Source organism: Cydia pomonella, chromosome 6 (assembly GCF_033807575.1).
Source record: "Cydia pomonella isolate Wapato2018A chromosome 6, ilCydPomo1, whole genome shotgun sequence".
NCBI classification, from domain to species: domain Eukaryota; kingdom Metazoa; phylum Arthropoda; class Insecta; order Lepidoptera; family Tortricidae; genus Cydia; species Cydia pomonella.
In genome coordinates, this window is record NC_084708.1 from 4,103,941 (window position 1) to 4,131,168 (window position 27,228).

Genomic DNA, 27,228 nt, shown 5'->3' on the forward strand with positions numbered 1-27,228 from the left:
TTACTTTCCTAAACCAGAACTTACATTTCCTCTGAAACATACACACTATGAACGCCGTCATAGCCATCACAGTGATATAGATTGCCACGAACACGAAGGCGACGAATATCCACACCCATCTGAAGATGAGTATGACCGTCAGCGTGGCGAGGATGAGGATGGGTAAGGCCGTCATGTGCAGGTACGACAGCCAGCCGAGGTAGATGCAGGCGGCGCCAACATTTCGCATGAATAACGCACGCTACAGACAAATATACAAAATTTTGAGTTCCTATTTATCAAGATTAATTTCAAGAATATGAATCAAGGGCTCCAAAACCTTAATATCTCAGATTTTCTAAAATCGTAATATCATCATCATCATCATTTTTATTCAATAACAATATTACATTGTGTTTGAAAAATCTTAAATCTAGGCACATGCATACAAAAAATATTTCAAAAATAAATAATATCTCAGAAGGCTGAGTGAGACATATATAAATAGAATGCCTGACGGACTTACCGATATATGCGCTTGGCGGATATAGTTAAGAGTGAGATATTTAGAATGCCTCAAGCAAGCTTGGCTACTTGACTGTTTTTTGTAAATAATGTCAAACGATCTTGATTTTCCTGAGGATCAAATGTCTATATAGGACTCATGGCATTTAAGCAACACAAAGATCAGAAATTAGAGTTAAAGTCTGACGCTCGTACTCGACGATTGAAACGCCTCTAACATAATGATAAGGTGATGTGACGTCACATCATATAAGTCTGTCCTAAATGTATGAAAGACAAGGAAATTGCCATTTTGACCCTGAAATATTGCGTTTATGTGTATAGTTGTCATAAAATTTATTTTTCAATAAAATGAAAGGAATCGAATGGTACCTTTTTTTTCTATTTTTGAAAGACAAAAAAAAAATTTTTTTTTTGAGATTTCGGAGCCTTGTATTTTTTTATAATCTCAATATATTTTTTTAAATTCCACTTTTTTATAATGGATGCCTCATTTTCTATCCATTTAACTAAATTTTGTTATAATATTCAACATGTGTCAAGTACCCAATTGTAATTGAAAATTATTGTAAGTATAACAACTATAAACCCTCAATTACAGAAAATCAAGGCCGCGCTACAAGCCGAGGAGTCTTCGAAAGGAAATTACTTTAGGAACTTGCAAACTAAATTAGACCCACTTCCCATTATTCGATTGAGCTGAAATTTCACAAACATCAGTTAGGTTAGGTGACAATGCAATATTATGGTACCAGCGAGCTAATGACTTGATAATGATAGACATAGGCTGGCCATAGGAACTCTGTGAATTCTGTGATAAAACAACGCAACCTAATTGTGTTTGTGTTTATAATAATTGTCTTGACGAGTATATTTTCCTGTTGAACGAAATGTACAGTTGTAGCTCCTCTGTAGATCGCTTGTAGCGAATCGATGATTTTATACCTTGGGTACCTCATATATCTCCATATAAATGTAAAAAAATGTGCGTGAACATATTTAATTTTTTAATTTATTATATAATTTACAAAAGTTTGCCGATGTGCGTTTGCCACCTTGGCTTACTCTGTACGTACTTTATATTCGTTGGAGGTCTCATGGACCACCAGCTCGGAGACCTCCATGACGGGCGGTATGAAGGCCACCGTGAAGCATAGAAGGACCCAAACCATGGCCTGTCGCACCGCTTCTTTCTGCATTAAAGGAGATATCGGCATCGCTTTCAGCTTTATCTGGAAAAAATATCATTATTTAATTTTAAATAAATATTTTGGGACAATGTTACACGGATCGGCCTAGCCGCAAACTAAGCAAAGCTTGTACTATGGGTAGTAGGCGACGATATACATACGTATATAGATATATACATATTTACATATATACCTACATAGAAAACACCCATAACTCAAGAACAAATATTTGTATTCATCACACAAATAAATGCCCTTAACGGGATTTGATCCCCGAATTTTGGCCGTTTGTCAGGAATGCGGCCATGTCAGGAAAATGTCAGGAATTTTAATTAATCAAAGTTTTTTTTGAAGTGAAAAATTCTTTAGCGGCGCTGTGCACTTTTTGTGATGGGGAAAATAATGTTAAATTTGCGACAGGTCACGTGACCGACAGATTCGTCAGATTGAAAATTCGTAAGACGGACACGTGACCTGATCGAAAAACTGTTACAATGTCATTGAAGCCAGTAGACCGGCGGCGTAGGAGAGGAAGCATTCCCCTCTCTTTCTACCACGCGGCGAAAATGTATGCCTGTGCCTGCTGTTTCGTTTAGGCGGCGCAGGGCGCTTGCAATGAATATTGTATTTTACCACATAAATGATAGTACTTTTATACTGTTAATTAAAGCAATTCGTGCAAAATTATTCCATTAATTATTAACCACTCCAAAATATCAAAAATGCACAACGTTAATATTCAAGTTTTCACTTCTGCCGGCACTCCCGGAGTGCAACCCGTTGTTTTTTTTTTAAATTACAGTTTTATTTGACTTTGCGCCGCTCGCTGCAACGTCGCTATCACTAGAGACCCCCTCTCCCTCACCGATATGAGCGGGCAGGAAAAGATATACAAATCAAGAATTTTGTCATGTATAAACTTGGTTAACAATGTTCCATTTCATTGAAATCACCATTGTTGGTGAACCAACTTCGGGCATAAGTAAAATATGAAAAAAAAAAATGTACCAAGACATAATCACCATTAAATTCTCGATAAAAAGAGCTGCGTAAAAATAGTATCATAGTAAAAAAAACTAAAATAGCCTATCTTCGCTTTATCTTTTTTAGGGTTCCGTACCCCAAGGGTCAAACGGGACCCTATTACTGAGATTTCGTTGTCCGTCCGTCCGTCCGTCTGTCACCAGGCTGTATCTCATGAACCGTGATAGCTAGACAGTTGAAATTTTCACAGATGATGTATTTCGGTTGCCGCTATAACAACAAATACTAAATACAGAATAAAATAAATATTTAAGGGGGGCTCACATACAACAAACATATTTTTTTTGCCTTTTTTATTTAAATAATGGTACGGAACCCTTCGTGCGCGAGTCCGACTCGCACTTGCCCGGTTTTTAAATTATACTACAACTTATTTCGGGCATGTTACACCTCTGGAGTTGCAGGCGTCCATAGGCTACGGTGACTGCTTACCATCAGGCGGGCCGTATGCTTTTTTGCCACCGACGTGGTATAAAAAAAAACCTAAATACTGAATACGCCCATGACCGTATGATACAATTTCCAGGGTGTTTATTAAGTCACCTGCAATAATTTACGAGGTGAATATATAGGTCATACTGAGCCACTTTTAGTATGGGTTTGGAACCAACACCGAAATCGCGAAAGAAAATTTGGCTGTTTCATACATTTTGGCTGTCTGACCTTGGCATTTTCTATGGGAGAGTAAACATTTATTTCGCAATTTCACGGTTGGTCCCATAGTAAAAGTTGCTCAGTACGACCTTTGTATTCACCCCGTAAATTATTGCAGGTGACTAAATAAACAGCCTGTATAGTGGAATTATGATTTAATGCTACTTAAGGCAAAGTTATGTACTAAAGGCGAATTCAGGGTACAATCGCCATCAGATATATCGAAGCGGCCGAGGTGCTCAAAAATATCTGGACTCTCATTCTAACGCCTTGACAATGTAAGCGTGTTCAGATATTGTGAGCACCTCGGCCGCTCCGATATATCTGATGGCGACTGTATATACTTTTGTCAACTTATCTTCAATGAACTGTAACACTAATAACGAGGTTCTTGAACTAAGCGATAATTTCGCGCGGGTCATCATCGGCCGAAATAGCTCAGTTGGGAGAGCGTTAGACTGAAGATCTAAAGGTCCCTGGTTCAATCCCTGGTTTCGGCAACCAGTCTTTTTTTTATTTTTTCTTCTGTTCTATATACCAATTCTCATTGTATACCTATACTCAATCGGTTATTTTAAATGAATTATTTTAATACCCATATCTTTTCAAAAAAGCTAAAGACACCGTGTTTTTATTGAATTCCGTTAAATTCGGGGTATCGGTAAGTACGTTTGAGGAAACTACATGGCATAGTTAATTAGCAAAAAAATATGTTTTTGCTATTTTATAATTATTTTTATTTTTATAAAAAGTAACTACTTAAATGTTACATATTGTTGTAACACGGACATCACATTTAACTCAACCAAACAATTGAAAACTGTGACATATCAATGTCATTTCGAACATCGATCATCCGAGATAGTACTTTACGTTTAGGACCAAATGTATGAACTTGTACTGAACACTAATCAATATGTAAACAGGCCCTAAGGCAAGTGTACACGCTCGTAAGGGCATTATAAGATAAAAATTAATTATTGATTATCTCCGAAATTGAGTTAATTAGAATACCGGTGTCTTTGAGAAAGTTACTTAATTTAAGCTCAGGGATGCACCCTTAAAATTAACGCAAATAAAAAAAAACACGGTGTATAGAAGCACAAGAAACCTCAACCGACTTGTAATTTATTTTGTTGCCAGTAGTGCCCTTTTCATGAAAAGTAGTTATTATACGTGTATACGAATATTTAATGCACTTCCAATAATGTTGAGGATCTCCCTCTTAATTCATTTAAAGCACGACTTTATCGTTGCTTGAAAACAGATGACCTGTTTTGCTGGTTAGATAATGTTAAGTAGCAGTTAGATAGTTATTAAGTTAAGTGTACATTTTCATGCTAATATTGCTAATCTACCAAAACATGTTTTAGTATAGATACATGTTATCCTGACCATCTCATTGTACCATATTATAAGCAAAAAAAGGATATTTATTTATATTATTACTATTTAATTTGTAGCCAAGAGCGTATACGCAAAGCAAAACTCTGGTAGGGGACGCCTAGCACACACTGAGGGCCTCTTGCGAAACACGAAAATCGAAATTTCATTATCTGCCTCTCTCTCACTCTTGCGTATTCGAGTGATAAAGAGGCAGATAATGAAATTTCGATTTTCGAGTTTCGCGATAGGCCTCTGTAAACAAACCGCCTTGATTCCTCAATATCATAGTGAACACTTCTAAATAACTGTTTACGGCTGTATAAAGTATGTCTAACAAGGAAAGGTACCCAACTGTCCGGTTCCGATTTGATTTATATTTATATATGTTATAGAGTTGGGAGAAATTGTCCTCCAAAGTACTAAAAAGTTACTAAATCTTCTAACTCCTATAGAAAGTGATGCTCGAGCAACTTGCTAGTTAATGGCTTGTTTGAGTATATGTTTGAGAACAGGAAAAAATAATGTACACGTGTTTTGTTATATCTGCTTAAACTCAAGTTTTCCTAAAAAAACACCCGTCTTTATGTGTAACTATAGTGATAAGATATTATAAAACTTCGAATGTAGATTTGAGAGATTTGAAAAAATGAGTTTTAGCCGATATAACAAAACACGTGCTCATTTTTTTTGCTGCTTTTAAACATATACTCAAACCAGCCATTAACTAGCAAGTTGCTTGAGCATCACTTTCTATAGGAGTTAGAAGATTTAGTAACTTTTTAGTACTTTGGAGGACAATTTCTCCCAATAGGTTGAGTTTGGGCAGCTAAAAAAAATACGTGTCCGTTATTTTAGACTACTCTATAACATATATAAATATAAATCAAATCGGAACCGGACAGTTGGGTACCTTTCCTCGTAAGTTACTCTACGGTCTACAATATGCGATAGTGCTGCTCTCTAGCGGCAGAACATTGCAGTAATACTCCCTATTTGACGTCTCGATAAAATGGCATGGGATTCGGTTTGTATCACTCCCCCAAAGGTGGTAAGTTTTATAAAAATAGCCTCATTCTATTCTCAACACTTGAGCTACCACAATTTTATACCTTTGCCATATTAAAATAAAATTTTGATATACACAAGTTTTTTTGCAGAAATTGCGGAGCATCTGGGTGACGTAACTGGTGACCGAAGAGCTGGCGGCGTCCTCACTCGACGTATCAGCATTGCGATAAAACGAGTAAATTCCGCCAGCATCTTTACAATGCCTCAAGGGCCTATTTTAGATTTAAGCTAGTTTTACATTTAGTTTAGTATTTTTACAGTTACTGTTAATACCTTTGGGCACCTATATCAATTAGGTATGTAAATAAAAACTCAAAAATACTATAGTTTTCAAGACAATTTGTTTATTAAGGAATTAGGACACTTATTACATTTAATAAAAGCTTAAGTACACTTGCAGTAAGGAGCACAAAATTATTAAATTATCACTACGAACGAACTAGTTTGTATATGTTCACATTCATGATATGATTTTTTGTCAAAGTAGTAACAAAATGTGTGATAAGCAAAATCATATTTATGACACAAACAAAAAGTTACCACATTACTTCTTTGAAACATTAAAATGATTTAGTAATTAAAAGCTTATAATAATTAATTACAGTAATCATTCAGTTATTTTTCAATAGGTATTGTATTCTCAATCTCTGACCGATAGGCATTTGTTACAATATGGTCTGGGGTTTGAAACAATATGGCTTTCATTAAATCGGGCATATTATTTTCGCAAGCAAATTTAATGGCACCTTCAATATCTTGCGGTTTCACCGTACTAACAAGTTTAGCGATACAATCAGTTTTCAGTTTATCCAAAAGATAGCATTGAGCAATCAACAATAATGGCTCAAGGTTCTCTTCAGGCAGAGTCCCTAAGTACATGTAGGCCTTCAGGTGATCCAGGGTACTCTTAGCCGCTCCATGAATTTTCATGCACCCATTTTTGCTTTCCTTCCATTCTGCATTACGTAGCATCGTTTTAGCCGTGTCACTGTGAGCAAGCAGAATTGACCTATGAACAGGCACAACACCATCTGTTGCTTGGAGTTCAAAGTCTGTAAACTCCTCATCCAAGTAAAGTTGATTAGTTACCATTGAAGCTACAGGCATCGTAGGTATGGCTTGAATAGTAAAATTTATCTCAAAACTATAAACAACCACATTCTCTTGTTTATTATTATATCCGTTTGTTGAATTTACTATTAAATGAATATCATGTGATTTTACTTTAATTTTGCTTTCTACCCAAATATCAGAACAAAACAGCTGTTCTTGAAATTCTTCGCAAACAATGTTAACGGGAAGTGTGAAGTTTTTAGCTTGCTTACTCTTCTTAATTTTCATACTAATATGAAGATCTGTATTGGGATTGGGAGTATTGGAAACCTTGAACATCATTACCACCACGGCCAAATGATCAAGATTAATATATTCCGTGACAATCTCGCTGTAATCAGTTTTCTGCCTTATGACGGAAAATATTAGTTTCAATGTCGAACCGCGCTGTAGTCTCTTCAAAGTGCTGTAAATTGAACAAAGCATAGAATCAAAACTGCACTACATCACAATTATACGCAAAAATGATGAAAGAAGCTTATTCTCAAAAATGTATCTCAAAAATTACAGTATGGACGATGGTACTTCCGAGTTGCGATGTATGCGCGTCGCAACATCATAACCGAAAATTGTTATCTGCCTTTCTATCACTCGAATGGTTAATTCGCTGCATCATGTACCAAGCGAGTACAGAATACGGGGGCAAACAAAATAATTTTGTAGACATGAAACTAGTGTCAGACCTAGCTAAGTTGGCTACGATTCTGATAGCCCAGCTGAAGTTTAACGTTTAAAATAACACGTGCACTATCTGGGCTGTCAAAATCGCTGCGCACTTATCTTGGTCTGACTTTACCAATTTTATGAAAACCTCACGGATATAGCATGCAACTTTCGATATAGGTATCTATTGCAGCTTTTGATCGGTCAATTGAATTTGTTGCGCCTCAGTAGACGGCAATGTACCGTAAATCGCATGCAACTATCGGCGATGTCTAGCTATGACCTCCATTACTAATACGATAATTAGCGGCTGTTCTTAACGCAAACTTTACTTACTATTTCTGCATTTTGTTGGATATATAAGATTTTCTATATTTACGACAGGCACAAGTTTCTTCTACTTCTTTATTTGACGTTCTCTCTTTATAATTGAAAAATATTTTTTTTTAACAAATTATTTTACCAACCAGTACTTCACTTTGTAAATAAGAACGTTGACAATCAAGCAAAAAGGAAAATAACCTGAAATATTTCTGGAAATAAAACGTAGATACTTACAAATTAGTTTTTTACCCATTCTTTAGTGTTTCGTGGTCATCTAATAATAATAACCATTTTAATTTCGCCATGTTCGTCTGTCCTATCTGTTTGTCTGTCCGTCCGAGGTTTAGTTCGGTTGTGGTCGTTTGTGCTACATAGCTCATTGGTATAGAATGTACGGAATACGGATGTGTCGCACGCTCTATACGACCACATTTCAATGACGATGGTTGGCAGCCTTCAACTGTGCGTTTCTCCAGAAAGTTCCTGCCTCGTACAGTTGCAAGTTAAGTGTGGAATGTATTACGCCTACAGTATTTTCGGACCGGTACCGGACCCCCAAACCTTTTATTAAGAAACCGGCCAAGAGCATGTCGGGCCACGCTCAGTGTAGGGTTCCGTAGTTACTCATCCGTCACAATAAGCTAAACTGGAGCTTAAAGTATAGTAAATTCTTAACCAAGGGATGATATGGTACCTTTCACCAGAGTTAAGCAAATAGGCAAATTTGCATAATCAGTACCTAATTAAAGTAAGTCTTTTTACTATGAAGGGAAAACTTTTTGCGATAACTCAAAAACAGCTAAACTGATCATGTCCGCTATAGTTTTCATTTAATGTCTTTCTTAAGCTCTACTTCCACGATTTTTTTCATATTTTTGGACCTATGGTTCAAAAGTTAGAGGGGGGGACACATTTTTTTTTCTTTCGGAGCGATTATCTCCGAATATATTCACTTTATCAAAAAATGTTTCCTGAGAACCCCTATTAGTTTTGAAAGACCTTTCCAACGATAACCCCACACTCTAGGGTTGAAGCGAAAAAAAAATTTCACCCCCACTTTACGTGTAGGGGAGGTACCATAAAAAAAATTAAATTTTTAGATTTTATTGTACGACTTTGTTGGCTTTATTGATTTATATATATCCATGCCAAATTTCAGCTTTCTAGCACTAACGATCACGGAGCAAAGCCTCGGATAGACAGACAGACAGACAGACAGACAGACGGACATGGCGAAACTATAAGGGTTCCGTTTTTTGCCATTTGGCTACGGAACCCTAAAAAAGGGTACTCCGATCTCAAATGCCCGCACGTCTCACGACGATCTCAAATGTTAGGAGCACTGCATGCCTTAAGTGCTCCTAAAACCCCTCTGGTGTTGCGGGCATCCATGGGCGCTAGTAATCGGTAATCGCTTACGATTCATCTGTTCTTTTGCGTCCTATATTATATGTGTAGTGCGCCGTACCTACATAACTTTATATCTTATCAAAGTACGATTAGCTGCGGTTGTGATTAGGTATCCTTTATGCTTCATTTAGTCATCCATTTTATTTGTGAAGTGTTGAAAATAACTTTCCCTATGTCTAACGCAACGAAGAAATAGTGAGTAATGTATATTATTAACGTAAATTGTTATTAGTTAGGTATAAATATCATTTAATATTTACCAGTTCCTCTTTGGTGAAGAAAACAATCGTCAGGAAACCTTCATATTGTATATCAGTAAACAAAGGTGTGTGTGAGTCCCTAAGTGTCCAGATCTTCTGGTAAGGCTTAGCAGTGGGATGTATATTGGCTTGGTTGTGAAGACGGTATTCATGAGATAGCTATGGCTATATATTTATGTGTCTTCTGTTTTCTCTATGCCTATTTTTCTGTGTACATTTATTAAATCTTCAGTAAGTAAGTTTTTTATGTAAGTATGTTTTTATTTTATTTTTTGTTACCTGCCGTGATTGTTTCACATGACGGTCTCATTGGAAGGTCAGTGTTGGAAGTTGCCTGGGATGGACCATTTCGTGGCACTTTTGTCTACCTATGTTTTTCTGTTTGTATAATCTCTTCCTTGGTAGTGTTTCAAATCTGAAGTTAGTTATTTTAAAAACCTGTTTTATATTTCTGCATAACTGTGATCTCATTATATGATATCATTGTGAAGTGTCTTTATAGTACATTATGATACAAGTGTGCTAAAAGTTGGTCGTTACACACGAGGCGATATTGTGCGCGCGAGCTGTAAGCGAGCCCGCATTAAGAAAGCCGATGTGGGTAATGACCAATGCACACGCGTAACACGCGTTTCATACGACGTTTTTCAACACACTTGCGAGGAAAAAACAAAACTTATAAATTAGATTAAGTTTTATCAAAACAGTAAAAGTACAATTTTCAAAATGGTGGCTTACAGTTTTTTTTTAACATCGAATAATTGCACCAAAGCGTGCTGGGCTTGTAGGTACTTGCTTATCCGCCAATTCATTGAAGTAAGCTACCAACACGTTTTCCAAGAAAAACTGGGCATTTTTGCTGATTTTACGTTGAATATAATTTTCATATGCCGCTAATTATTTTTCACCCGATTTTGATGGTAAAAGGATATCGTTTTCGGCTCTTGCCTCTATTAGTATTAATGGCAGGGTAAATTTTTATGTGTTCTACATTTTCAATGCTTGAAAATGACATTTTCGTCAATATATAAACATAATATAAACTAAAAACATGCAAAACTAATCCAATTTTATGACAAATACGGAAAATGGCTGGCGCGTTATTTTTTTTCGCACGATACCATACGCGCTCAAGGCAAAGGCGCGAACGAAATCGACAAACAGCCAAATAAAAAATAAATAAAAAGGTAATAATTCCGTATTTCTATTCGATGGATGGAGATCAAATCGATAAAATGTTATGTTTATTCATTAATGTAATGTACGAGATAATTATTAATCTATAAATTATGATTGGTGTGATAAAACCTCTTTGAACTAAAATTTGAAACCTAATAGTTGTTAAAAAAAACATCTATTTTTCGACCAAATTAAGAAGGCTCCATTTCCAATTTTCCATGCATATTATTAGCAATCAGTTACCTTCTTAACTCAGTCGGATAATATAATGAGAAAGCACGAGTGTTATAATATACTGAAAAAGCACGCGTGTTTAATATCTAGGATTATGAGCCTAAAATCGGTGGAATAAAAACGTCATTTTGAGCAAGTGTGTTGAAAATTACTTTATGACATCCCTTGCGGCAAATTACATATATGCTTTTTCGCGAATATCATATGACCTGGTTGGTCCTTTGGGGAAATAGGTACGATATTGAAAAAATATTTATTCTGCAAAAAAAGTGCATCAGAATTCTAATAAACATAGATCAAATGGAGTCCTGACCGTGGCGGCTATGTAAATATTCGAATCATGTACATTCGTTAGGAAACATTTCAACATATTCATTCAAAAATACAACTCAAATTAAAAGAAATAACCGTAACATAAATCAACTAAAAGTGCCTTTTTCTGATTTTGATGACTATAAAAATCTACAACAACCTCCCAAACTCTATCACAACCATAGAAATAGGATAGTATAGAACGACTGTCAAACTTGGAAAGTGTGACCAAAAATGAAATGCAAGTGTGTGCGTAAATTGTCTATGTGCGAACAAAAATAGTGATGTCATGTTACAACATATTAATAATCTATCGATGTTTAACTGCTTTATCGACTACTTTTTCAAATGTGTTTGAAAAAGTTGAAAATGATAAAGTTGAAGTTGTTTGAAAATGTGTTCGCAAAGAGTTGACTTACCAAAGAAAATTTGAATTTCGCGCCTTTTCCTGCTGACAACTTGGGTTGGATGTGTATACGCTGTGTAAAAGTATACGCTGTCTTGTGTTTCCTTGTGTTGGCGGCAAAGCCGTGGAAAAGTGGTTAAAATGTAAGTACTGTGTTGGGAAGTGAAGTTTAAATTTATCACTAAACATGTACACGTTCAAAAAAGGTATTATAACAATCGTTATTATTTTAAGTCGGTTATAAAGGTAATATCTTAATGATGTCTTGTGACAAACTAATTCCATACCTACTAATATACCGACAAGTTATCGATACAGTCATATGAACATTTTGTCAAGCCCTAGCGTAAAGTAACAGTTTAGGTTTTTACACAAAATATTCTAAATTATTGACTAATATGATGAAATATTAACACACAATTGAAGAAAAACTTATAATGAACTGTTATAATTGGTTTTTTACACTTTTTATGCTGTTAATTTGATAAAATATCGTTACGAAAATTTCGCTAGGAATATCATAATTACCTGTGAAATGAGTATTTTCCTGGGTTTTTTGGCCCTGAAACACTACAACCCGGCACACAACATGACACCATCGTCACTAAATTACTTAATGTATAATTTTCTTTTTGATTCGCTTATATTTTTCACGTTAAAAAATACGGCAATATGATTTTGGCCGCCTCGGCCGCCTTCGAACTCAAAATTGGTTACGTTTTCTCATATGTAGTCTGCCTCTTTTGCACTTATGGCTTGTTCATATACGTCATGGCTTCCCTTTCGCATACTTCATCTGTCTGTCAAGCGAAGCGACTGACATGTCTCTGATCACAACTCTATCAAAGATCTGGACAATCTAGGTCAATTTAAAAAAAAACACTGAAGCTGTTTTTAATTAATGGATGTTTTTTTAATCTTAGGTAATTAATATTTTGATGAAGTCAGTAAATGAAAATATTACCGTGGTGATCGTTATCAACTTGCAGTTTTCATAGCAAAGCATATATTATGGTTGTCAGAAAAATCAATATATGTAAATAATAATAATTATTTTTTTCATTATAACACATTCACTACAGACTATAATTCTTCACATTAGTAAACCTTCTTCGACCTTTTATATAAAACATACACCTACTTTGTATGACATGACAATGAAATGCATTCATGTCGTGTCATGAAAATACAACTAAAGGTAAAAGTAACATTTTAAATACCTAAATTACCTTCGCGTAACTTCCGTCAATGTGGAAAGGTCATTTAGTTATTTAAAATGGTTATTTTTCTAATCGACGTCAACAACTGACACCCAAATTCATTGAAAAAAATTTAGTTGTTTATTTAGCATAATTTGAATAAATGTGTATGGGTGAAGCAGAAATGGGGATCCGTTTAAGACCATATTCGGTATAGTGTTTTGATTAGGAAAATGTAGAAGAATTTTATTTTTATGGATGTTTGACTAGAACCTACCCCGCAGAAAAAAAAAATCGGGTCATAAAATTTATTGCGTCAATTTTTTTTTCAGTTTTTCCTAATCAGATCACTATCAAACATGCCCTTAAAGGGCTACTATTTTTGTTACTCAGTATAAAGATGATGCTAAAAGGACTTGAGTAAGTTAATTTTTTTGCTAACCATACTTTGCTACGAAAACTGCACGTTGATAATGATCATTAGTAATAATACAAATGATCATGTGTTAATGTATGTGGAATATTAATTTAATGAAATGTGCGCAATAATTGTAATTTAATCACCCTGTAGAATATAAGAGGGCTCTCTTATATTCTACAGGGTCTCACATGTATATCTATATGTTCCAATTCATCCGTGCCTGTAATGTAATATGCAATAAGTAAATAAAGTAAGTAAAAAAAGTTTATTGCCAAAACTAGAAAACATCTTTCTTTAAACATTACAAATTATAAAAAAGTGAAAAAAATATAACATAATAGGTACCTACATAATTTAATTTAATTTCATATCGTTAAGACAATGGGTACCAGTCTCAGCCTGTGCTAGATATGTGATATCCAGCGCTGATTTTCAGCTTGGTCCCTATTTTTTTTTCCCTCGGTCAGCCCTGTTTCAAAGGTCTAGCAATATTACGGGCTGGCAATATCAAAGATTGGATGTGTGTGCGACCGTAGCGTTTGAGTGTGTGTGTATATGATTTCTAAGTATATATTCATACGAGTGTTACATGTGCTATATTTAAGTATAAATATATATATTTTAATCCTTGTAGTTGGATATAATTGATGGATATAATAATATTAATTATTATTATGTTATTTTTGATTCTCTTATATCTATTTATTAAGTGTTCTATTGAGGGGGTGGTTTCCCTTTTGCAACTCGAAAAAGTGCGCTTTAGCCAGTTTCTTGAACTTAGCTACTGGCATCGGACTCCTTAACGGTGGCGGTAAGTCATTCAAAATTTTCGTTGCTGCATGTTTGAAACCACCCCTGAAAAACTTGGCCTTATGTTTTGGGATAAGTAAGACGTTTTGCCGATGTCTTCTCACGAGTCTATGTGCATCCTGTACCCATTTTAATTTTTCGTAAAGATATGGAGGTTTTTCAAATTCAATTATTTTACGTAGTGAGAATTTTTCTGTTATTAAGATGAGGTGTGATGTGCGCTCGTTTTGGTATATCATAACAGAAACGTGTACAAGCATTTTGTACTCGTTGTATCACCTTTTTTGTTCTCGCCAGCAACCTTGGACCGTTAACTATATCTGTATAATTAAATGGCGACAGTACTAAAAACTCAATAAGTATTTTCCTAACTTTTTCTTACAGATACTTTCTAAAACTATACAAGGTTTTAAGGCGATAGAATGCGTTCCGTATCTTAGTATTAACGTGCTCCTCAAATCTTAGTTCACCATCCATGAGCAGACCAAGGTTTTTTGCGCAGGATACTTGCGGTACAGCCTCTATATATCTCTGGTGTTTGCTTAATGATATTGTTTCTTTGCCATTTACTTACTTACTTACATTTATAAACGATTCTGTTCTATTCTAATTCCTCTATGTTTCATTTGCAGTACTGTGATAAAACAGCAGCGTGGTCCAAAATTGAAGCTAATATTTTCTGTCACAAAGCTGTCATCTGATACTAATGATATTGAGACAGAGTCTATTACATGTCATGAGAATTTGGCTCTGGTGAAAATGTCATTTAAGAGTTCTAGTTCAGGTCTCCAAATAAATATGAAGATAAAGAGAGACGAACAAGCAAACCATTTACTTCCTGTGAAGATAATTTGTAAAGAAAAGGAAGGAGAGTTTTATTGTTCTGATGAATGGTTAGATATTCCAATTACATCCAAATCGGCTGATTCTTATATTGTACATGAGAATCAGCCGACATATGCTGGAGGTTTTAGGGCATATGCAGTGTTGACATTCGTGTTTGAGGTCAATATTAAAGTAACATCAATACCCATAACGGCCACAACACCTGTGGCCTCATTAGTGACCAATCAACTTTTCGAGGATGAGGAGTTTCCGGATTTTCAACTGCAAGGAACAGATGGCAATGTGCCTGTTCACAAATCCATCCTGCTAATTCACAGCGATATGGTTAAGACAATGCTACGAGGTGGAAAATGGGAGGAAAGCAAAAATAGCTGCATGAAAATAAATGGAGCTAATGTGGAGACCCTTAATCACCTGAAAGCCTACATGTACTTAGGGATTCTGCCCGAGGAGGGCCTAGAATCCTTACTGCTGATCGCTTCATGCTACCTGATGGAACAACTGAGGACTGATTGCATTGCAAAGGTGGTTAATACAGTGAAACCCGGCGATATTGAATGCCTTGTTAAATTTGCATGTGAAAACAATATGCCCGATCTAGTTATTGCCGTTACTACAAATCTAAGATAATATCGTAGAAAATGATTATCAGTTAGAAATTGGGACTCAGTTATCAAAATATAACCGATAAATAAGTTTCTTGTTAAAACTGTGATTAATTACTAAGTGTGGGTAAGGTGTAAATCATTTTATTACCCGAGTTAGGCAAAGGTCTCAGTTTCAGTTTGAGCAGAAGTTTGCGGTAACTTTGGTGGTTTATAATAAACTTAATAAAATATACTTTCTTAGTACTAGTAGTATCTATCTACAGTATCTACTTTTAATTTTATATGAAGAACATAAGGTTCCTAAACTCCATCCGTGTCTTATAGAACCGTGCTTCTGAAAAAGTCAGCTGCAACTCCATGGAATGGATACTACCATACTGCCCGTCTGTACATATAAGCATGGACCAATGAAACAAGAAGTCAAAATCGCCAAATTCTCCAATATTTAGGAATTTGTCAAATGGCGTCACTATATAACACAGCAGATCTCAGTTCCTGCAGCCCCAAGGGGGTTTAACGCTCAGAACTCTGGTTCCGGGTTCGGGTTTCTCAGCACCATTGAATGGAAGTTGGGTTACTTTGAAGCAGTTTCATCCATTTTGTTCGACGCTCAGACTTCTGGACGATAACATATAACATTTCCTTTCAATAGATGACGCTTGATATTAGAGAAGCGCGATTTTGTGTCGAGATTGTCAGTCTTCTTTTCTTAGTTCTTGTGTTATGGGCCCATAATAATTATAAGGGTGAATCAACCTTTAAATGTTTGTTCCTCGTTGCCATGATTAGATTTCTCTGGGTCACTCTTAAAACGCGGGGTTTATGGTATTTAATTAACAAAACGTAAATGTTTATGGATTACCCTTTCCATAATGGGATAACTCGTATTACTTTGACCAAAGAGAATTTGAAATTAAAGAAATAATTGATCGACCCATAAGGTACCTTATGCCTCAGTCCTTCTTTGCTTTCTGCAGCCAAAATTTCTTCAGAAACAGCAAGCTGGACAGCCAAGAAGCCACTCAGGAGGTGTCTGTTGTGCGGAAGAGTTCTTGTCACTGTTGAGTTCACTTCAGCCAAGTACGCTAGTTCTGTGGAGCGTATGCTGAACTTCCAAGTATTGTGCTCCTAAGACAAAAATACTTTGTTTTACGTGACCAACGGCGTTTTAGCGATTAGAGTCACAAGAACCGGCCGAAAAGCCCCCATAGAGTATTTTAATAAGTTTTTGGTAAAAAAATCATTTTTGGTACAAGCTTTTATCGCTGATTGTACTTTTTTTCCACAGGCAACTAATACTCATCGAGCCAATCCTAAAAACGTTGCGTTGTTTTATCACAGAGTTCCCATGGCCACCTTCTGTCTCCATCATCAGATCAGCTCCATGGTACCATAATATTGCATTTTCACCCGACTTACATATGTATGCAAATTTTCAGCGTCATCGGAAACCGGGAAGTGGATCTTTAACTTGCAAGAGTTGATTACAGACCGACTGACAACGGGACAAACGGGACAAGTGAAACTAAATAAAAGCTTGTAAAAAGACATGCTGAAGTAACACAGACACACAGACTTTAATTGTTGAGCCATTTAGGGTTTACTTAACATTGAACATTTCATACCATTACTATTTCCAACCAAATTAGCTTGAACCCTAAATGAATCAATAATTAAAGTGTATGACCGCACGTTGGTGGCTAGGTTTTTGTGACCCGTATAGCAAAGGCTATCAAGATAGATAAAATACTCTTTATTGGCACGCCTCAGAGAAAAGATACAAGAAAATAAACAATTCATTCAATGTTAGACAATAGGCGGTCTATAATGCGGTAGGATTATAGTGCTCCTTCCTGTGTGTAGCTGTAAAATATATACCAACTCAATTTATAAGAATTTGCTCTTATAAATCAAAAGGCGCTGCTATCTTACGACATCAACTTACAAAATAACTAACGAAAGCTGTCGTGGGATTTCTATAAAAATACTGATGAGTGCAAAACTCCGCTTAACTTCTGTTTATAAAGTTCCAAGTTAGGTACCTTTTCTTTCCAAACGACCCAAATAATGTGATGTTTCAACACCTGGCCTTTGGATTTTTCATACAACTTTTCATTTAGCTCTTGTTCAGTGGAACCAGTCAAAAAATCTGAAATCAAAACAGTTTTTCCTTTCAAACATGTATAGGATACACTGCTGAATTGTTTCGAACAGGCAAACCGGTGGGAATCGACTAGAGATGGCCTCCACTGTTACACAATTTTATTATCGTTAATATAATCATAAGAGCATGTACACATTATTTTTCACTTATCATGCTCTGAAAGTGAGTCGTTGTAGTTCTAAAATGTGTGCAGATAATGATACTTTTCTGGTCTAGAGCACTGTACTGTCTTAGTACGTTTCAGTTTTATTTTACGATAACTAGGTACGATAAGCTATTGAAAATTTGGTTTTCAATGGATTTGTTGTCCAATTTTCATTTTGATAATTTACTGCTTACCATCAGGCGAGCCGTATCCTTGTTTGCCACCGACGTGGTATAAAAAAACTCCCCATTCCATAAATAACGATATTTTTACTTTTTTTAATACTACGTCTGTGGCAAATAAGCATACGGCCCGTCTGATGGTAAGCAGTCTCCGTAGCCTATGAACGCCTGCAACTCCAGAGGAGTTACATGCGCACCCTCATTGAGCTCTGGCAACCGTACTCAATTATTTATTATTAATTAAAAGTACCCTCAAGAAATACTACTGTATGTTTACTTTCCTCATATTCGAAATGAAAAGTAGAGCGCCAAACTACTTCGACAGAAATGGGTGGTTTTCGTCCCTTGGTTAACAATCTACTATTCCCCTTACCCGCCCCAGAACTGACCGGGCACGTCCATTTTGGATCTATAGACTGGATCTATCGAGAATGAAGGTACAAAATTCCACCATTATAACCCTAGTTTAAGAATGAGTATAGAAGACTAGTAGTGTTATGTAAAATTCTTACCTTTATTAAGATTCTCAGCCACTTTGTCCATGATAGCTTTGTAGGGACCCGTGTCGGGTGCATAGCCGAGCTGCATCAAAAACAAAACAAAATCAAAACGTGAAGTACAGTGGTGTTCATAAATATATATACTTTTCTTCACCTTTAATCCTTCGCAATAGGTAAAAAAATGTATACATATTTAAGAACTGGACTGCAGACAGCACATACGACGAGTAGAGAGGATTTAAATCTTCTCAGGTCAGAGGTGTTGGGTTAGAGCCGGCGTAGCTTTATTTGACGTTCATAACATAAGCGCATTGTAATATGCCTACTTGAATAATAAACAATTTTTATCTTTATCTTTAAAAGCATTAAAAAATGAAATTACTTATTCGACAAAAAAATGTGAAATTTTCGATGTCGAGAGGTCGACCAGACCAGTAGCAATCGGCGTAGAGCCGCCAGCCAGCTTAGAGTTCCTTTGTCTGTGGGGTATATGTATTTCAAGTTGTTTGTCTTTCAACATTGTGAGTTGCGCCCGCCTTGGGGGTTACTAAGCCTATATGGGGAGCGCGGGGGTAAAAGGTTTAGCCACATGTTAACGACGCAGCGCTGTCACGGTGAAACGCCGTAAACCTTCGTGAGGATTTTCTAATTTGCAGTACAAAGTCAACATCGCCATCGCGACTGCATCCAGCACTGAGTGTCTATCGGTGTTGCGCGTTGTCATGACATCGCTGTACGTGAGCGAGACACGGAGCTTCGCCTGTAGGCCTAGCATAAATGCGCCGCGACAGTATCTCTATAGACTATCCGTGCCTACTTAATTAATACAGTTAAAATAAGTTTTTGGCGAAAAATTGATTTTTGGGACAAGCTTTTGTCGCTGACTGTCTTACCACGGGTAACTAATACTCATAGAGACAACTCTAAAAATCCCAAACACAATTAGGTTGCGTTGTTTCATCAAAGACTTCTTATCTCCTGTTACCATCATCAGATCAGCTCGACGGTACCATAATACTGCATTGTTATTCAACTTACATATGAATGCAAATTTTCAGCTTAATCGAAAATCAGCAAGTGGATCAAATTAAGCTTCCAAGATTTGACACTAACAAAATAACATACATACTTAGTACGGTCGCCAAATCTCAAAAGCCCTCTAGAAACACGATTTAATTGACTCGGCTCGGCCTTACCCACAACCGGTATCAATGTGTTCGGACAGTTCTCCTGATCACCGTACATGCGGTAGTAAAGCGGAAAAATGGTGGAGGGGATAGTAATGACGTCACAAAGATGGCGGCCGGACCTATTCTTTTTGGCGGTGTATCTCGAAAACCACTTAACCGATTTTAATCATCGAGGTGTCAAATAATAGCTTATATTATGGAGATTATTTCCTTTTCTACAAACATTTACGTGAAACCTATAGGAAAAAAAATAATCACAAAAAACAGTTTTTTTATAAAATTATTATTTTTTATTTTGTAAAAATCTCCGTAAATATTAGCATTTCGCAAATTTTGTTTAATATAAAACATATTGCTTCATTATCAAGGAATATAATGAGCCTTAAAACATACAGATCGAGTAATAAACAATGAAGCTACACTCATTTATTTGCGCATGGGTAACGATAACTGGCTTTTACCGGTCGAAACTGTGGTGACTGTTACGATACGTATTGAATGGAATTTATAGAGTATCGGTTTTAATTACTGAAATTATAATTAAAATTATAAAAACCAGACACAATAATGTTACCTTACTTCGACGTTTAGTCTCTTTTTTCGTCTTAATCATAGGTAGGTACATATTTCTTTTTACTTAAAAATTTTATACAGGGTGAACTTTTAACCACCAGTCATACTCTGCGCAGCGACTTTATAGGTCATACTTAACAACTTTTACTATTAGTAGTCCCCAAGCCGCTCCGAGGCCAGATTTAATTGACTCAGCTCGGCCTTACCCACAACCGGTATCAATGTGTTCGGGCGTTTCTCCTGATCACCGTACATGCGGTAGTAAAGCGGAAAAATGGTGGGAGGGGATAGTAATGACGTCACAAAGATGGCGTCCGGACCTATTCTTTTTGGCGGTGTATCTCGAAAACCACTTAACCGATTGTATTCATCGAGGTGTCAACTAATAGCTTATATTATGGAGATTATTTCCTTTTTACAAACATTTACGTGAAACCTATAGGAAAATAATAATCACAAAAATCATTTTTTTTTAATCATTTGGTTGGTAGGTTTGTCTTATGTTTTAAAGCAGTAAAATCTTTCAAGTCGAAACACAGTATAAATATACATTTTGTTGTCTAATCTAAAAGTATGATGTTCATTGTTTAAGACTGATTAGTGATTACTGAATTAATAACATGCTATTTGTTATTTTTGTTTTATTTTTTAAATCAGGTATTAATTTATTCACTATGTATCACTATACAGGCAAAATGTGTATCATAGTTGGTCTGTAAGTACTTACTACTTGTGTCGAATATAGGTATAAGATGAAATTTTAACCACCAGCCATACTCTGCGCAGTGACTTTACAGGTCATACTGAACAACTTTTATTATGGGACCAATGCCGAATCACGCAAGAAAATTTGGATCTGGAATGACACCCACTGGCTGTGCCCTACCACACAAAGCGAGATGATATTCACAATGCCCATACCTCTCTTTTGGACGTAGTTTAAGGACGTACCCGGGTCCATGACGCATGCTCGCCACACCGCTGCTTAAAATAAGCTGACGCACCGTAAATTGAACTGCGTAAAAATCGCAAAAAATATTACACGGAGATCTTATGGCAGACACCGTACCGGTGACGTAAAAGACGCAACTGTTTTGCGAACAAAAAAGATTCGCGTGAAGCACGTCACTGCGATTCCGTACCGTCACCGTTTTTTAAACAGCGGTGTGGGGAGCATGCGTCAAAAACGGTACGCAAACGACGCGTCACTGCGATTCCGTATCGTGACCGTTTTTTAAGCTGCGGTCTGGTTGCACCTTGTATTGTATTGTATTCGGGCGATTTTTCCGCAACTCGACGACTTGCGCCTATTTTGCGTGATATGTTGGGGGTGGGCTAGTCCTGCCAGCCCAGCTCCTCGAGGAATCCTATCAAACCTTTGATGTTGAGTAGGACCTCGGGGAGGTCTCTCGGAGATCCGAGATGTTTAGCCCTGTATGGAGTCACTCCGCTGCATTCCAGCACCACGTGAGAGGCTGTTTCTTCTGTCTCCATGCAACCTCGGCACAGGGGACTGTCTGTGACACCTGTTGTGAAAAGATGTTTGTTAAATTAAAAAAAAAATTTTTTAAAATTTTTAAAATTAAAATTATTTATTTCTATACAGAACACAGAAAAACATAATTGGTATACTGGCGGACCCCAAACTAGGCTGAGCCTGTATCTCGGGACCCTTGAGTGCAATACATTGGCAATAAGTATAAAGACGTTACAAATAGGTACAGACGTTACAAATCAGAAAGAGAAGATTAAAAAACTAAAATATAACAACACTAAAATACATTACAAAAATAGTCCATGACCTGTTATGACACTGGTTACCATACTCAGTCGGACCTTCCCTAGTTGCAGGAGCGCCCTTGTGAGTTTTCCGTTGATGCCAGGCATGGCTTCTTTTGCCTGTCTGCATCCAGTCTGGTTCAGCCAGTGTTCTGTGTGTAGTTTCCCTGTACGTGCCAGCAGCATTGAGCGTACCTTGCTAAATGGTATCGGAAGAATCGGTTCCGGACCAATGGCCCCCGCATTCGATCCTTGCCTGGCAAGCTCGTCCGCAGCATCGTTACCTCGGGATCCACTGTGTCCCTTGATCCATTGTAGGGTGATCTTGTTATTATGACATACCTCCATTAGTCGTTCGTGGCATTCGTGTATAAGTTTGGATGTAACTATATGGCTATTTAGAGCCATTAAGACTGCTCTACTGTCGGAGAGTATGCGGATGGAGGATCCTACTACCTTCCTTGCAGTGATGGCAGCCGCCGCGTTTATGATGCCCATGCACTCAGCTTGGAATACCGAGTTATGGGCTCCTAGCGGAGTGGTGATCGACATGTTCAGGTCTTCTGAGAAGGTTCCAGAGCCCGATCCGCTGTCTGTTTTGGACCCATCAGTGAAGATTCTCAGCTCCCGGGGATTGAGTCCTTCATGATTGTCGTCCTCATATAACTGTATTTTGTACCTTTTATCGAAGATAGCTTGTTTGTGAATCCGGTCCGTGCCTGACCTAAGCACTGGAAATTCGTCATACACCTTTTCCAGGCATTTTGTGTGAAGAGCTCCTGTGATGTTAGACCATATCTTGAGGGTTCGCAACCTTACCGCTGAGAGACTGGCCTCTTGCTGTATGTGTAGGTGCAGCGGTGGAAGGTTTAGCATGACCTCCATGGCTGCAGTCGGGGTAGACCTCGTGCAGCCAGTGGTGGCCGCGCATGCGAGCCTTTGAAGTCTTTGTAGTTTGTCTCGTACGTTGCCTAGGTTTGTTCTTGGCCACCAAACCAGAGCACCGTAACAGAGTAAGGGGCGGATTATCGTCTTATAGAGCCAGAGGGTAATTTTCGGGTTGAGTCCCCACCTCTTACCAATCATCCTTCTGCACTGCCAGAAGACAACTCCCGCCTTGTCTATCCGTTTGTTGATGTGGTTGTTCCAATTGAGTTTATTGTCGAGAGTTATTCCTAAGTACTTAACTTCATCGGACAGCTGTAGCTCAGTTTGGAAAAGTGTTGGTCTGGTAAAGTTGGTCGCACCTTTATATGGGACAGTCAAAATTTTTTTCGCGATTTCGGAATTGGTCCCATAGTAAAAGTTGTTAAGTATGACCTATAAAGTCGCTGCGCAGAGTATGACTGGTGGTTAAAAGTTCACCCTGTATAAAATTTTTAAGTAAAAAGAAATATGTACCTACCTATGATTAAGACGAAAAAAGAGACTAAACGTCGAAGTAAGGTAACATTATTGTGTCTGGTTTTTATAATTTTAATTATAATTTCAGTAATTAAAACCGATACTCTATAAATTCCATTCAATACGTATCGTAACAGTCACCACAGTTTCGACCGGTAAAAGCCAGTTATCGTTACCCATGCGCAAATAAATGAGTGTAGCTTCATTGTTTATTACTCGATCTGTATGTTTTAAGGCTCATTATATTCCTTGATAATGAAGCAATATGTTTTATATTAAACAAAATTTGCGAAATGCTAATATTTACGGAGATTTTTACAAAATAAAAAATAATAATTTTATAAAAAAACTGTTTTTTGTGATTATTTTTTTTCCTATAGGTTTCACGTAAATGTTTGTAGAAAAGGAAATAATCTCCATAATATAAGCTATTATTTGACACCTCGATGATTAAAATCGGTTAAGTGGTTTTCGAGATACACCGCCAAAAAGAATAGGTCCGGCCGCCATCTTTGTGACGTCATTACTATCCCCTCCACCATTTTTCCGCTTTACTACCGCATGTACGGTGATCAGGAGAACTGTCCGAACACATTGATACCGGTTGTGGGTAAGGCCGAGCTGAGTCAATTAAATCTGGCCTCGGAGCGGCTTGGCGACCGTACTAACTAACCGGGCAAGTTAAATAAAAGCTTGTAAAAAGACGGTTAGTCAATCTCGCGCGCGAGATACTTTCTGTAAGCGGCAAGAATTGAGTATCGTTGTAATATCGTCGCGTAGTCAACACTGCCGTCCTGTAGGTAAACTGTATGTCGAAATACGAGTAACAATTACCTGCGTGTCAGCGCTTAGTGTCGTCATAATATCGTCGGACGTCAGCGTCGCGTGGGGAGCGTCCTGGAGCGGCGTCAGGAACACGGGCTTCGCCGCGAACACCGCCATGAGGAACAAGGCGCCCGCGAATACGGTCTGGGCTACTAGCATTGGCCATCGCCTCCTAAAAACAAAATATTGGTGACACGCACTTTTATTACTGATTGTACAGTCAAGGTATTAAATATATACACGTACGAAGTGTCATAAATATGTATACCCTACCTTAAAGTATAGGCAATAAGGTCGTGTATACATATTTTTGGCACTTTGTCCGTGTCGATATTTAATACCTTGACTGTACAATCAGTAATAAAAGTCCTCCTTCCTTGGCATGTCCATCAAGTACCTACTTTCTAATTAAAACCAATCAACTCAATGTGTTTCTATTTTTGCATTAAGGTGTCCGACTGTATCAGCAGATCAGCTCCATGTTAGCATATTATTGCATTGTTGTCGGAATTACGATAGTACTCCAAATTTCAACTGATCAGATACCGGGAAGTGGTTTAAATTTGTACTTTTTTTATGTGCATTTAAAATGCCCCCTCTTAGTCTGCCAGTTGCGACGGAAGGTCAACTACGAATCCTTACACTGAGCATGGCCCGACATGCTCTTGGCAGTTTTTGAGAAGAGTACTTCATACTTGCCTTATACCACAATCATATAATAGGGTAAAAATAAGGGTGTTATTTGCACATACGTTCGCTGCAGATAGCTTTTCCATATCAATAATTTCAAGTGCTTGAAGAATTTAATACGATAAACTTTCTTTTCTTCCTGAAAAGAAAACATTGATGATTATTTGTAGAAATTTAGGTACTTAATTTCCGATATCGTACAATAATCGGCAAATATGACATTTGTCACTAACCTGACATTGACATACCGTCATGCGAATGGTTTATGTGATCAAAGAGCATATAATCACTACGTTCTATATGTTGTATGTGATATCAGGATATAATTGACAGGACCAAGGTCTGTTGACTTCCTGTTTCCGAAGACATGACCCGTTATAATTGCGCATGTGTGCGCTTAAATCTTCTATGTGTGGTTTGGCCTTCAAGAAAATGCTTTTCAGTAAATAGAATAAACACATTTTGCTACAGCAACATTGCTCCCAATTCAGAATTTTCACGAATTTAATACATTATTTTAAAGCAAATAAAACTTAATTAAACGCGGTTCTGTCGAACTACTGTGGTTAAACTTATAGAGAAAATGTTATTTATTAAACTGTTAAATAAGACAACATAGCAGTACTACCACTAATACTCTGGACCTGGAACTATGGACTACAGCAATGCACATAGAAAATGTGCTAAATGCGGCAACGGCTATTGAAGATACATATTTCAGTGAATTCTACAGCTTTAGTAGGTTCAGAGGAAGGATTATTCCCACTAGTTACCACCAAGTTGTAACCAGCGGTAACTACTGGGAATGTTATTCCCACCGGTTACCATTGGGAAAAAAAAATCGCCGAAGGCCAAAACTCCTCCTTGTTGATGGTTATAGGCTAGGTTAAGGTCATAGGCTAGACGTTCAGTCGGAACACTCACATTGTGTCGAGATTCCAATTTCGCGACCCTCAGGACAAGTCCAGATTTTACTCTCACATACTTTACGATGTCATCGACCTTCGTAAATTAATGGAGACGGGACATATAGGTACAGTAGCGTCGACGGTGTTGCAGGGCGCAGCAAACGGTTGGGTCCATTCCAGCCCTTTCTTCTTCAGCCGCTGCTTAGACTTGGGTACGAGTAAAGCAGGCGGCTTAGCGATATGCAAATATGCACTAAACATGCCTATTGAGGCTATACTAAAACCGTTAAACCTCCGTGGCTCTGACCTTTGTCTAATAAGTCACTATGTAAACTTCAATATAAAGGCTATTAAACTAAAAGCGCTTCTTAGAATATCGGCATGGTCAGCGTACATTTTAAAGTCATTGAACGGTTTTCCTTATAGTGATTTGTTGACGGTCCTAATTCCTATATATGAATTAAATGTGCAAATAACAAACAAATCTTCTAAACTGAGGGCCTACCACGAACCACGTTCGAGCCTCCCTGTCACACTTACGCGGTAGGCCCTCAGGACTTTGCGAAGATATATAAGTAGTGCCTGGGGGCAACCACCGAGTAAGGCACTGTACGTATGGCGCTTGCATTACACCGCCACGGCTGCTGAAGTGGTGCAGTATGGCACAAAATCGGCACGCTGAGTGTGTTCCAGCTTCAATCGCGCCACTACGTGCACTTCAACTCTTTTGTGGTGTGCGTACCGCGACCGCTGCAGGGGACCAAGGAATGCGCCGACTTCTGGCCGAAGGGTGTAGTTGTAGTGTTTCGGAGGTTCCGGGGCAAACTGCCGAATCCGACACCTGATTCAACGAAGCCACGTCGATTTATCGCCTACTTAAATAGTGTTTATTTTTAATTTTATAAAATGTATATGTATGTCAGTCTATATGGGCTTTTTAGTCTGAATCAAATTATAAATAAATAAATAGAACTCGATTGCCATCGCATCGGCTCGCCTATTGAAAGATAAGACAGACGAGCATCTATCCTCTAGGTCTCGAAGACAGTTGTCTTTTGCTGTTGTGGAACTTGTCGGCAATATCAAAGATTATTGACCTATGTCATGTTTAGCATAGTTAGCCAACCTTACGATGTTGCGATGCTATCAATACGGGTAGAAAGAAATGTGGGAGATCATCAACGGCTTAAATAGAAGCAAGAATATTTTGGCCGAAAATACTTATCTGGCCACGTTG

At 37.4% G+C, this 27,228-nt stretch overlaps 2 protein-coding genes and 1 non-coding gene across 4 annotated transcripts in view; 2 read left to right on the forward strand and 1 right to left on the reverse strand.

The window, feature by feature from the left end:
* LOC133518581 (ABC transporter A family member 5-like) overlaps positions 1-24,739 on the reverse strand; it is a 49,543-nt gene extending 24,804 nt beyond the window's left edge. The window contains exons 1-7 of the mRNA XM_061852242.1: positions 24,375-24,739; positions 18,635-18,814; positions 18,512-18,531; positions 17,674-17,880; positions 16,577-16,759; positions 1,581-1,736; positions 25-241 (exon numbers count right to left, since the gene is read on the reverse strand). Of these exons, the coding sequence (XP_061708226.1) occupies positions 25-241; positions 1,581-1,736; positions 16,577-16,759; positions 17,674-17,880; positions 18,512-18,531; positions 18,635-18,814; positions 24,375-24,552 (1,141 nt within the window). The 5' untranslated portion in view covers positions 24,553-24,739. The remainder of the gene's footprint in view (positions 1-24; positions 242-1,580; positions 1,737-16,576; positions 16,760-17,673; positions 17,881-18,511; positions 18,532-18,634; positions 18,815-24,374) is intronic.
* Positions 3,820-3,892, forward strand: Trnaf-gaa (transfer RNA phenylalanine (anticodon GAA)). The gene has a single exon. It is a non-coding gene; the product is annotated as a tRNA-Phe (tRNA).
* On the forward strand, positions 9,334-15,893 carry LOC133518724 (uncharacterized). Of its 2 annotated transcripts, none has more exons than XR_009799518.1 (2): positions 9,334-9,681; positions 14,810-15,893. XR_009799518.1 is itself a non-coding variant. In XM_061852404.1 (2 exons), exons 1-2 carry the CDS (start codon positions 9,475-9,477, stop codon positions 15,651-15,653), a joined length of 921 nt encoding a protein of 306 aa, XP_061708388.1. In that variant the 5' UTR covers positions 9,334-9,474; the 3' UTR covers positions 15,654-15,893. The 2 variants fall into 2 exon arrangements, 1 of the variants encoding a protein (XP_061708388.1); XM_061852404.1 differs by having other exon boundaries at positions 9,334-9,551.
* Positions 24,740-27,228: the final 2,489 nt, after the last annotated feature.